Source organism: Brachyhypopomus gauderio, unplaced genomic scaffold, assembly GCF_052324685.1.
Source record: "Brachyhypopomus gauderio isolate BG-103 unplaced genomic scaffold, BGAUD_0.2 sc116, whole genome shotgun sequence".
Classification (NCBI taxonomy): domain Eukaryota; kingdom Metazoa; phylum Chordata; class Actinopteri; order Gymnotiformes; family Hypopomidae; genus Brachyhypopomus; species Brachyhypopomus gauderio.
In genome coordinates this window covers 379,579-392,601 of record NW_027506937.1, presented here as the reverse complement: position 1 = coordinate 392,601, position 13,023 = coordinate 379,579, and the positions used below count along the sequence as shown (strand labels likewise).

General features: G+C 43.7%; 1 protein-coding gene across 1 annotated transcript; it reads left to right on the top strand.

The window, feature by feature from the left end:
- Positions 1–5,593: 5,593 nt before the first annotated feature.
- On the top strand, positions 5,594–8,827 carry LOC143497928 (zinc finger MYM-type protein 1). The gene is made up of 6 exons (XM_076993570.1): positions 5,594–5,612; positions 5,792–6,466; positions 6,858–7,398; positions 7,443–7,552; positions 8,399–8,485; positions 8,542–8,827. The coding sequence occupies exons 1-6, from the start codon at positions 5,594–5,596 to the stop codon at positions 8,772–8,774; spliced, it is 1,665 nt and encodes a 554-aa protein (XP_076849685.1). The 3' UTR covers positions 8,775–8,827.
- The last annotated feature ends 4,196 nt before the right edge of the window (positions 8,828–13,023 follow it).

The following is a 13,023-nucleotide window of genomic DNA, read 5'->3' as shown; positions in this document are numbered from 1 at the left end:
TTTTTCTGCCGTGCCCCCCTTTAGTAGATGAGAATATTTTTGCGCCCCCCCTACACCCCCCCCCCCCTCCCCATATTGACTAGGGATGTGTTGAAAACTTACAAAAACAATAGGTTCACAACTTTGGTCAGACATGAAAAAAATAAACTGCAAGAAACCTTTTAAATGGTTCAAGAATTCTAAATATAATTTAAATCAAATAAGGAGATGAAATAAGAGAAACAGCAATACATATGCGGCTAGTTTGCAAGCGCAGACATCACGCAGAGCACAAAGCATGTAACGGCCAGAAATATGTGTACTGTCTCTTTAAGGGAGCGAGTTGAGTGCGCGTATGGAATATTGTTGTTTTTTTAGCTTTCTGCCGAGTCAGACCACTGCTCTTTATTTCATTTCTGTAAGTAACGCATTAAATGAGATTTGGACAACTCACCAGTTCATGTATGAACAGTGAAGTATTGCTGGAGCCCAGGTTTATTTTGGTCAACCAGCAAATAAACGGACTAAGTGGAATACCACCAGCGCGAGTATTAAGGTTGAACCAACTCCGAAAAGCAAGCAATATAAGCATAGAATTTGACTGAATAGATGTTTTTATGGATCGGTCACATTGTCACCGATACCCGATCTAGAAAATTTTCAGATATTAATATCGGAATCGGTGCATCCTGACACATGTGCACGTTTTACTTTCAAGCTCCGCGCCCCCCCTGCAACAGCTCCGCGCCCCACCCAGGGGGCGCGCCCCCCACTTTGGGAACCACTGCTCTAAAGTATCACATCTGCTACGCATGTTTATGATAAACCTCTGACCATGCAGGCTATTGTTTATAGCAAGGTACTTTATAAAGTTGGTTAGGTATATTGTATAACCTGCACTGATCTATTTGAGAAGTGAGTTCTTTTAGATTCTTACCAACTATAATTTGGAGTCAGATATTTAAGTTTTATACACGTCAATCCTTCTTCTGCACCTATTTCCGTTCTTGGTTGTAGGGAAACAGGTAGGTTAGTTAAATCTCAAAACTAAACCCCCTACGCATATACACTGCTCAAAAAAATAAAGGGAACACTTAAACAACACAATATAACTCCAAGTCAACCACACTTCTGTGAAACCAACCTGTTCAGTTAGGAAGCAACACTGATTGTGAATCAATTTCACCTGCTGTTGTGCAAATGGAATAGACAACAGGTAGAAATGAGAGGCAATTAGCAAGACCCCTCCTATAAAGGAGTGGTTCTGCAGGTGGGGACCACAGACCACTTCTCAGTACCTATGCTTTCTGGCTGATGTTTTGGTCACTTTTGAATGTTGGTGGTCCTTTCACACTCGTGGTAGCATGAGACGGACTCTACAACCCACACAAGTGGCTCAGGTAGTGCAGCTCATCCAGGATGGCACATCAATGCGAGCTGTGGCAAGAAGGTTTGCTGTGTCTGTCAGCGTAGTGTCCAGAGGCTGGAGGCGCTACCAGGAGACAGGCCAGTACACCAGGAGACATGGAGGGGGCCGTAGGAGGGCAACAACCCAGCAGCAGGACCGCTACCTCCGCCTTTGTGCAAGAAGGAACAGGAGGAGCACTGCCAGAGCCCTGCAAAATGACCTCCAGCAGGCCACAAATGTTCATGTGTCTGCACAAACGGTTAGAAACCGACTCCATGAGGATGGTATGAGGGCCCGACGTCCACAGATGGGGCTTGTGCTCAGAGCCCAACACCGTGCAGGACGCTTGGCATTTGCCAGAGAACACCAGGCCTTGTGCTCTTCACAGATGAAAGCAGGTTCACACTGAGCACATGTGACAGACGTGACAGAGTCTGGAGACGTCGTGGAGAGCGATCTGCTGCCTGCAACATCCTTCAGCATGACCGGTTTGGCAGTGGGTCAGTAATGGTGTGGGGTGGCATTTCTTTGGAGGGCCGCACAGCCCTCCATGTGCTCACCAGAGGTAGCCCGACTGCCATTAGGTACCGAGATGAGATCCTCAGACCCCTCGTGAGACCATATGCTGGTGCGGTTGGCCCTGGGTTCCTCCTAATGCAGGACAATGCTAGACCTCATGTTGCTGGAGTGTGTCAGCAGTTCCTGCAAGATGAAGGCATTGAAGCTATGGACTGGCCCGCCCGTTCCCCAGACCTGAATCCGATTGAGCACATCTGGGACATCATGTCTCGCTCCATCCACCAACGTCACGTTGCAGCACAGACTGTCCAGGAGTTGGCGGATGCTTTAGTCCAGGTCTGGGAGGAGATCCCTCAGGAGACCATCCGCCACCTCATCAGGAGCATGCCCAGGCGTTGTAGGGAGGTCATACAGGCACGTGGAGGCCACACACAATACTGAGCCTCATTTTGACTTGTTTTAAGGACATTACATCAAAGTTGAATCAGCCTGTAGTGTGTTTTTCCACTTTAATTTTGTGTGTGGCTCCAAATCCAGGCCTCCATTGGTTAATAAATTTGATTTCCATTGATGATTTTTGTGTGATTTTGTTGTCAGCACATTCAACTTTGTACAGAACAAAGTATTCAATGAGAATATTTCATTCATTCAGACAGGGGCGAGGCTAGGGTATTTTTAGTGGTGCTAGAGCACCACCGTGAGGTTGCTCAGCACCCCCTGGCTCAAACTTGTTCTGCACCTGCGCAATACTTTGGTTCGACTGGCCAATCTGGCAACCCTGCTTCAAAACGAGGCTTGTGACCAGTCCACTTATCAACTATATCTCTTCTGATTGGTTGGCACATTCACGCGACTGCTTGCTGCTAGAATTGTCTACAGCTTGGCATTGTGTTCTGGTCGTAAGCTAGCTGTTCACATTCTACATTTCTGGATCTGCGAGGCAGCCAGCACCTGAGCTGGGGTGAGAAGGTATGTTTCTTCATTTTAAGGCAATAAATCTTTTATTCTCTGATAAGAATTTTTGACTTAATCCTAAAACTTGCAATGCCTAGTATTTTGCTTATTTTAAGTATAATGAACTTAATCAGTCTTACTTAGAATTTTTACCCTGTTTTAAGTCATTTGAACTCAAAACAAGCACAAAAAAACTAACCGTTCAAGTTAATTAAATTTTTCAGTTTACATGCTAAAAACACAATGATTTGTACTTGATTTAAGATTCACTTCACTCATTTTGGGACTTTGTGATTGGTTATTTTAAGAAATCTTAATAAGAAAAAAAATCTTACCCCATTGGTAGATTAGTTTGCTTAATATAAGCATTTACGTCTTTACATATATTTTGTCTATTTTTTTGCCAACGGATTTTTTGCAGTGTTCAGTAGACGTGTGTCGACTGATTATAATCATGGCGTTGTTGTTCACTGATAATTCAATCCTAGATTGGTCCGGTTATAAGCGAATGTGTGTGTGGCAATGCCTTGATGCGGCAGCTTTTCGTAGCTTAGTTAAAGTTAGCTGGCTAATGCTGGAGGGCATTTAGCCTACTTTGAAACCTTGTGAATGAAATATGGGTAAAGAGTGCAGCCGAGTGAACTTCCCCAACGTTAGACCGTGCATTTGGAGAGCTGTAGTTGGCCAAGTCAGTTGCATTTAGTTAATGGAACATTGGGAAAATCTGACCGATTGTCTGTCTTTCCATAGATGGACATACGTTCTTTTTTAAGAACAAAGGTGAACGCTCAACTTCAGGTGAGAGAGAAAAAGACTGAAATAGTTTTGTCAGTTTATAACAGTCAATAGAATAGTCCCTTAATGTGGCTTGCAGTAGCTATCTTCTTTCATTGAATTTTAAGATGGAATTTAATGAAGAAAAAGATGAGCAGAGAGACCCGTAGTATGTCCGAAGTTGGATGCATACTGACCAATCGCGTACTTAAATAACGTACTGCTTTGACGGTTGGGAAGAACGCACTGCACCGAAATCTAGAACGTACTGCTTAAGTACGCGATTTCGGACGCAACTCTGGTGTCACGTCTAGCCCCTCCCTCCTCCCTGGTCCCGCCTAGCTCCCGCTCCCATTCGTCCCTCCGTCTGTCTGTCACGCCCTCGTCGTCAGTCTCACACACCTGACTCTTGTTTCACCGTCTTGTTTTCAGTGTATAAAAACCCCCTAGTGTTTTACCCCCATGTCGCTCATTCCTTGTACGTGAGTCCTTCGCTGTTTTGCCTATGGTCTGTTCATGCTATTGTCCTTGTGTGTAAGTTAGTGATGGGCAAATGAAGCCTCTTGAAGCAATGAAGCTTTCCAACCCTTTGCTTTGCAAAAAGGTTCATTACTCGCTTCATTCATCACTCACTAGTGACATCTGCTGGTGAAACTGTAACAGCCTCGTCATTCAGTTGGATCATACTTTCAAAAATGTGTAAATGCAATATTGTCACAGTTTCCATCAAACTCATGTTTAGTAACAGGAGAATCATTTAAATCATAATTGTCATGTTTTAATTATTAAAATGATTTGTAGCCAATCTAATCCTTGACCATTAGTGATTGTGTTGGGTTTTCTTGTACGTCATGAACGTATTTGACAATGAAGATATGTTGTACTTTACTATGTTGGGAATTGAGTGATTGTTGAGTGACTGAATATTTGGAGTTAGAAACTGATTTTTTAAAAAAACAGAATGTGTTTAAAATAATTGCTTCTTGGGGCTTCTAGATCTGGTTTGGCAGTCATGACCTGGTGGTTAGGGAAGGGAAGTGGTTAGGGAACTGAGCTTGTAATCGGAGGGTCGTGGGTTCTATCCCCAGGCCTGAGGCCATGACTGAGGTGCCCCTTAACCCTCAATTGTTCACTTATATAAAAATGAGATAAAATGTAAGTCGCTCTAGATAAGAGCGTCTGCCAAATGTAAAATGTTTTTAACATTACAAATAAGGTTTGCCTCTTCCAATGGTTTTTAGTCTGTTTTTGATGTGTGAATCTGATGTACATCCTGATCAAACAAAAAGAATTTAGAACGTTCCAGATTTTAAATTTAACCACCTACTACAACACGAAGCAACAGGGTTCATAGCGCTTTTATTTAGAAAAACGATACGCAAAATGAAGCAATGACATGGCCGATGTAATGCGAGGCCTCGTTTGTTGCTGATCACGTGATTTTGCTCAATATGACACAAGCTCCGAAGCGGGGCTTCATCGGACACGCCCCTTTTTACTCGGTACACGCTTCGAAGCCTAGCTTCAGATGTCCCATCACTACTGTAAGTCCCTCGTTTTTCCTTTGCCCTGCTTCATAGTCTGGTCATGTTATAGTTCTTGTTCTCCCTCCCTGCTTCGTTCTTAGCCTTCGTTTGTTTTGTTTTCCCATGTTCAGCGCGTATGTTTTCCTGGTGCATACCCCTAGTCTTCTGTAATCTTTTGTACTTCCGTGTCGCATTGTTTGCTTAGTTAAGGTTTACTGTTGTGTTCTCCCTGTATCATATGTTCTTCCCCTCCGTATGCTTACATAGTTCTCGGTTTGTTATGGTCTATACATTAACGTTTCCCTGTTGTTTAGCTTACCCGTTTAGTTGGTGTCCTCTCCCTATTGTTTAGTATTGTTCCCTCTGCCCTCTGTTGTAGTTGTGTTTGTCATTCTCTTTATTAAACCTCCCCTTTGAATTCGGCAATTGCGTCATGCCTGCCCGTCCCAAACGTAAGAGCTTCTCCCATCAATTATAGGGTTATATAATTGTTTGTCTATTAGCACACACACACACACATATATATATATATATATATATATATATATATATATATATATATATATATATATATATATATATATATATATATATATATAAATTTTATTTTTTCTGAATCATGTTGCTACAGGAACAGAGGAGGAGGAGCATATTGGTGAAGGTGACAGGGAGTTCAGTGGAGAAGCAGAACAAGAACAGGCAGCAGCATCAGTTTCGACAGAGACGACTTTAGATTTAGGTGACAGAAACACAGGTCCTAAACAAGTAAAGCTAGCCCAATACCCACAAAGTGTGTTTGGCACACAAAAAAGGGCCTTCCAGTTCAACTGGTTTCAAAGCTTTAATTGGCTTGAATACTCCTGTAAAAGGGATGCTGCATTCTGCTATGCATACAGGGTGTTTGGGCGAAATTTAAAACAGGACGTATTTGTTAGTGGTGGTGTGAAAAATTGGAGGAAGGCACTCAGCTTCTACCACAAGCATGAATCCTCACAGTCCCATAAAGATCGTGTCATTCGTTGGCAGAGCTACAACGCAAGTCTTTTGAAGGGTAGTGTCGTACAACAAATTGAGAGTGCTACTTCCACTGAAGTGCAAGAGAGAAGGGAGTACTTAAAACGCATTGTAGCAGTAACCTCCCTGTTGGGGAAACAGGGAATTCCATTCAGGGGTCACGATGAGTCTTGTGAAAGCCACGATAAAGGAATGTTTGCAGAATGCTTCAAACTGGTGCAGAAATTTGACCCATTTCTCAAGTTACACTCCTCCACTGAACACCACATATCTTTTAAGTTGCAGTCAGAATGAAATGGTACAATGTTGTGCAGAGGAGGTCACTGCAACTATTGTGAAGGAGAGGGAAGCACAGATGTTTGCCATTATGGCTGATGAAGCCAGGGATGGAAAAAGGGAACAGCTATCACTCTGTGTGAGGTACGTCACAGCTATCACTCTGTGTGAGGTATGTCACAGCTATCACTCTGTGTGAGGTACGTCACAGCTATCACTCTGTGTGAGGTACGTCACAGCTATCACTCTGTGTGAGGTACGTCACAGCTATCACTCTGTGTGAGGTACGTCACAGCTATCACTCTGTGTGAGGTACGTCACAGCTATCACTCTGTGTGAGGTACGTCACAGCTATCACTCTGTGTGAGGTACGTCACAGCTATCACTCTGTGTGAGGTATGTCACAGGCGGAATGAGTAAAGAAAGATTTCTAGCCCTAACAGAGTTGATGGGCTTTGATGCTGAGTCAATTGCCAACACCACTGAGCAACAGTTAGCTCTAAATGGCATTGGAGATCTCAAATGTGTGGCTCAAACGTACGATGGTGCAGCAGTGATGAGTGGGGCTGTGGGCGATGTCCAGGCCCATTTCAGAAAGAAACACCCCGAAGCAGTGTATGTACATTGTTATGCCCACGAATTGAACCTTGTTTTATGTCACACATGCAGGGCAATTTCTGAGGCCAGAGAGTTTTTTGAAATATTGGAAAGTGTCTACTCATTTTTCAGTTCATCACTGGTGAACCACCACAAGTTTGTAGAGACACAAACAAGACTAGGGTTACAGCAAACTGAACTTGTCCAGTTGTCAAGCACACGTTGGGCATGCCAACTCCGTTCAGTAAATTGTGTTCTTGACAACTTCCCTGCCATCATTGAATGCCTCCTTGGTATTAATACACCTTTGGCTGTGGGACTGAGAGTGAAACTCTGCAAATTCTCCTCTGTGTACTTGCTTGTCATGTTCCACACTCTCCTGTCATTATGTGCAGGTTTGCACTTCTGTATCTGCAGAAGGAGAACATCGACCTTGCCAGAGCCATGGAGTACAAAAACGCAGTCACCGACTCCCTTAAGGAGAAGCGCAGTGACTCCACTGCTGGTGAGCTGCATGCCAGAACATTGGCAATTTGTGATGCTAACAAACTGGTCGTCTCTGATGAGTCGTCTAAGCAGAGACGTAAAACTAAGAGAATGGAGGACTATGTGGTGGAGTCTACTTGTGGGGCTGGGGCAGGCAGTGAGGCAACTAGTTCTTCCAACGCAGATGACCTCAAACAGAGTCTACTGTTTCCTTGTTTAGTGTCTGTGCCTATGCAATACATTATGTAGTGTTTAAGTTTAAATTGTAACCGGTCTAAAAGTAATTTCTCTTCTTGCTTCTGGTGAGTTGGGCTGAACAAAGCAGTTGAAGAATGTGGTTTACATATGTTTTTTGGTTTAGGGGAAAGGGGCCCTAGTTCAGGGGTCAAAGGTCTGGTGGGCCCTTTCTCACCCTACTCGGTTTTCTTTTTCTTTATGTATGATAGAGTTTACAGATGTGAGGGGCATCAGACCTCCTTTGTGTAACTCGCATATAAATATGGGTAGACTTGCAGTGTTCGAGAGAGGAGATTCACATTGGCCCGAGACCTCTCTCAAGCAAGACCCGGGTGCTTGATTTGATGCTGTTCTTATTTGTAATAAACGTATTATTGACAACTAAGACAGTGTCGGCGGAGACTTCTTCATTCATCATCACAGCATTACTAAAGAAGAAATACACATCACATGTTTAGACAGAATGCTACAGAACTGGAAAAGAGGTTTTCTGATGTAAGTGAGGAGCTTCTCTGTGGGATTCAGGCATGTGTAACCCAGGTATAATAAATTCTAGTAGCCACCCCCAGGGGGCGCTACACATGCTCTCCAAAATCTGAGCAGTTCTTGTCTGTGCCTCTCCTGTCAGCACTGGCATTGCACTATAACATTGACCTTAAGCCAGCGGAGGTGATGGTGGCCAGCAACTTTTTTAAGCGCAAGAACGAGACTGGAGGTGATGTTGAGGACATGCTGGCCGTGTTGATGCTGACATGTTCCCTACTCTGAAAGCTACTGTTCAGGCTGCTCTTACTATCCCTGTTAGCAGCTGTAGCTGTGAGAGGTCCTTCGGTGCATCGCGCCGCCTACATACCTGGCTGAGGACCATGGGGCAAAATAGACTCCATCATTTGGCTGTGATGTCAATTGAAAAAGAACTTCTTGACAGCATAAGTCCTGACATTGTTATTGACAGATTTGCCAACCTTAAAGTGAGGCGACACCGCTTAGTTCTTCCAAAATAAGTTGCTTAATTAGTAGTTGTTACCTTTTTTGTTTTTGTGTGAAGTGAATGGGATGTAAGTGGATGGATGGATGGATCTTTATACCCCCATTAGGTGTTAAAATCTTCAGTTTATCCTTCTGACCACTAGAGACCCCCCTGTCCTTGTTCTGTTTAGGGCCCTTCCTAATCCACACAGGAAGAGACCATATTTATTTATTTTATTTATTTGTGTGTTTTATTTATTTATTTATTTATTAAGGCATTATTGATATTATTAGCCTTGGGTGATTACAAAGTGTGGGTTTTTTTGTTTGCATTATTTTAGTGACCATTTTATTTTTTTATTATTTTTTCTTTTGTCTTTTGCATTTGTTTTTCTTTACTCCCAAAATAAATGTTGAGTTATCTTCAATATTTGTCTCAGGCTCTCTGTTATCCCTGTGAAGCTACAGTCTTTTGAAATGAAGTCAAGATTGAATGTTGTAGGGGAAAACACAACTCAAAGCAAAACCAATACGGCTCCAAAATTTATAAATGTACTAGTTCGCCTCAATTGGTGAGAAAAAATGTGCCTCTGTGAGCACTGGGGGCTGGGCACCCCTAAAGACCAGATCCTAAAATTGCCCCTGCTGCTTTCTCTGTGATTGCTTATCGTTTAATGGTCTCGCCACCTCTCTGTTATGCTTTCTCTTTACTTATTCGAGTATCTATCTCCTGCGTTGCTTCCTGCATTTCTTCCTATCCGTTTTGCCTTTATTTTTGGGAAGAGTTTTAATTTGCTTCGGCGTTTTTTGCCAGTTACTTCTGCTGGTGTCCTTGGTTTCGTTTTCACGTTGCATTTATCCGTGCTGTTTTTTAGTTACTGTTGATATTTTGTTTCTTCCTCTCGTCTCACTACGGTTGAGTGTTATTTTTCACGCGTTGTATTTTCCACGTTGTTTTTTTGTTTCTATTTACTCCGTGCCCTCACGGTTTTGGTTTCTATTGTCTTGCGCGTTGAGTCTTCCGTGTTGTTTTGTTTGTTTGTTCTGGGTCGCTGTGTGCGTTTCCCTCTCGCTAATACATTTGACGAGTGTCAAACGTCTTGATCTTGTGAGCCAGCACTTGGGCCCACCCTTCTCTATATTAATGCTCCCGTGCTCACCGCGTTACACAATCCTTGCACACGAGCTACATTGTGTCCAGTTCGGTCTTCCCCGGCATTCAGTAAAAACCAAAATGAACCCATATTTTTGCCTTAAATGAAGACCGGACAGGTTGAATATCTCTTTCCTCCATCTGTTTTGAACCTTTTCCACCTCTAGTAGTTGCTTGGAATCTCCAAGGTAGTATAGATAATCCTGAACACAAGGTACTCTAAGCTGGAAAAACCAATAGACGAAAGTCAGTAGTGTGTGTGGCCTCCACGTGCCTGTATGACCTCCCTACAACACCTGGACATGCTCCTGATGAGACGGTGGCTGTTCTCCTGAGGAATCTCCTCCCAGACCTGGATTAAAGCGTCAGTCAACTCCTGGACAGTCTGTTGGTGGATGATGTCCCAGATGTGCTTGACTGGATTCAGGTCTGGGGAACGGGCAGGTCAGTCCATAACATCAGTGCCTTCATCATGCAGGAACTGCTGACACACTTCAGCCACATGAGGCCTAGCATTGTCCTGCATTAGAAGGAACCCAGGGCCCACTGCACCAGCATATGGTCTCACAATGAGTCTGAGAATCTCTTCCCGGTACCTAATGGCAGTCAGGGTACCTCTTGCTAGCACATGGAGGTCTGTGTGGCCCTCCAAAGAAATGCCTCCCCACACCGTTACTGACCCACTGACAAACCGGTCATGCTGGAGGATGTTGCAGGCAGCAGAACGTTCTCCACGGCGTCTCCAGACTCTCATGTGTTCAGTGTGAACCTGCTCTCATCTGTGAAGAGCACAGGGTGCCAATGGTGAATCTGCCAGTCTTGGTGTTCTCTGGCAAATGCCAATCACCCTGCACGGTGTTGGGCTGTAAGCACAAGCCCCACATGTGGACGTCAGGCCCTCATACCACCCTCATGGTGTCTGTTTCTGACAGTTTGAGCAGAAACATGGATATTAGTGGCCTGCTGGAGATCATTTTGCAGGGCTCTGGCACTGTTCCTCCTTACACAAAGGAGGAGTTAGTGGTCCTGCTGCTGGGTTGTTGCCCTCCTACGGCCCCCTCCATGTCTCCTGGTATCTGCTCCATGTTCTGGACACTGTGATGACAGACACAGCAAACCTTCTTGCCACAGCTCACATTGATGTGCCATCCTGGATGAGCTGCACTACCTGAGCAACTTCTGTGGGTTGTAGACACCACATCATGCTACATCTATGGTGAGAGAACTGACAAAATGCCAAAGTGACCAAAACATCAGCCAGAAAGGATGAGACCAGAGAAAAGGTCTGTGGTCTCCACCTGCAGAACCTCCTTTATAGGGGGTGTCTTGGTATTTGCCTTTCATTTCTACCTGTTTTCAGTTCCATTTGCACAACAGCAGGTGAAATTTATTCACAATCAGTGTTGCTTCCTAAATGAACAAGTTGGTTTCACAGAAGTGTGATTAATTTGGAGTTACATTGTGTTGTTAAAATGTTCCCTTTATTTTTTGAGCAGTGTATATTAGAATACTTCCATACATGTTTTTTATATTAGTATTCTAACCTTACTTAGCCAAAAGATACAGTTTTATTGTTTTAAACAAGTTTGTCATGACATTTTTAATGCCTGAATTGTCAGAGAGATTGATAGAGTGGAGTTCAGTTTGTGAATATATGTGAGAAATGTGGAACTGATACTGGTACTGACCAATATCTCTTACCATTATGTTAATAATGTTCAACAGACCAAAGCTATGTTCGAAATGGCATACTACATACTGTATACTGCATACTGCACTCAGTATATACCGTATACTGCATAATGGTCATCATAGTAGTATGTGGCATACTGTCCAGGATGGGATAAACCATACTACTGGGTCACATGAAGGTATAAGGAACAGGAGTTTAATGTTAACACAAAACACCCATGTAGACAGCTAAGAATAGCCTGCCACACATTCAGTTCTATGGGTATCCACATGCTAAATACCAGTAGCCCATAAAATAACTGATATTCAGGGGGAGGTGTAACACAGTGGGGGGTGTAACACAGGGGGAGGTGTGACACAGTGGGGGGTGTGACACAGTGGGGGGTGTGACACAGTGGGGGGTGTGACACAGTGGGGCTGTAACACAGTGGGGCTGTAACACAGTGGGAGGTGCAACACAGGGGGAGGTGTAACACAGTGGGGGGTATCACACAGGGGGAGATGTGTGAATGTGTTCATTTGGTGTCTTTTTATTTGTGATTAGCTGATTTCCCAGTGTTCACCAGCAGATGGGTTCTCCTCTCTGAGTCTTGGTCCTCTTGAGCAGCGGTCACCAACCACCGGGTCGTGGACCGGTAACGGTTGGTGGGTCATTTGGTACCGGGACACACAGAATTGTTTTTATCAATGATCAGTGTCTGAGTGATGTTTTATTTTGAAAATTAAAAAAATTGGGATTCTCTTCCCTATTACATCCGTCGGTGCGTCTGGTGAGTTTTATTTTTATGTGCTTTATATTTGTTTTTATGCCAGTCGTATCATTTACCTCGTATTTACCCCCCACACTTTAAAGACCAGTCTGTGAAAATATTGTCTGACGACTGGGAACAACGTACATTTTGTCATTCGATATATAAAACGGGCGGTACATGCCGGTTTCCCCTCCAGCCTCTATCAGCTGGCAGAGTTCTGCAAAGAGGAGTTGACAAAAATCCCAAAAAGTAGATTTGAGACACTCGTTTGTGTTTACAGAAGACGTTTGGTTGAAGTAATGGCTGTGAAAGGAGATGCCACAATGTACTATCTAAAAAAGTTCACATACTTTTCCACTTCGCAGGTTTTCAGTTTTTTGAGAGAGAAATTACTTTTGTTCAATAAATTATGAACACAGTAACACGCAGCGGCCGCTCCGAGTCCGACAAATGGTGCTTTTGTTTAGAAAGAAGTTTAGAAGGCGAGAGCCATCTCTGACAGTCTCTGTGTGGGGGTAGGAGCAGGTAACCAAGACGACGACCTTCTGGGAGAAATTTGTTTGGGCGCCAATGCAGATAAGCAGAATGAAGAATTTAACAAGGAGCTCGTCCTTGAGTGTTTGAGCACACAAACTCCTCTTAAGTCAGCGGTCTCCCAACTGTGTTACTGTTTGTCGCTACTTCCAG

What these genes read in the sequence shown, in the direction of transcription:
- LOC143497928 (XM_076993570.1), top strand. An exon ending in CTCTGCAAATTCTCCTCTGT is followed by an intron (nt 7,399 to 7,442) that starts GTACTTGCTTGT and finishes CATTATGTGCAG; the next exon opens with GTTTGCACTTCTGTATCTGC. An exon ending in GCGCAAGAACGAGACTGGAG is followed by an intron (nt 8,486 to 8,541) that starts GTGATGTTGAGG and finishes CTACTCTGAAAG; the next exon opens with CTACTGTTCAGGCTGCTCTT.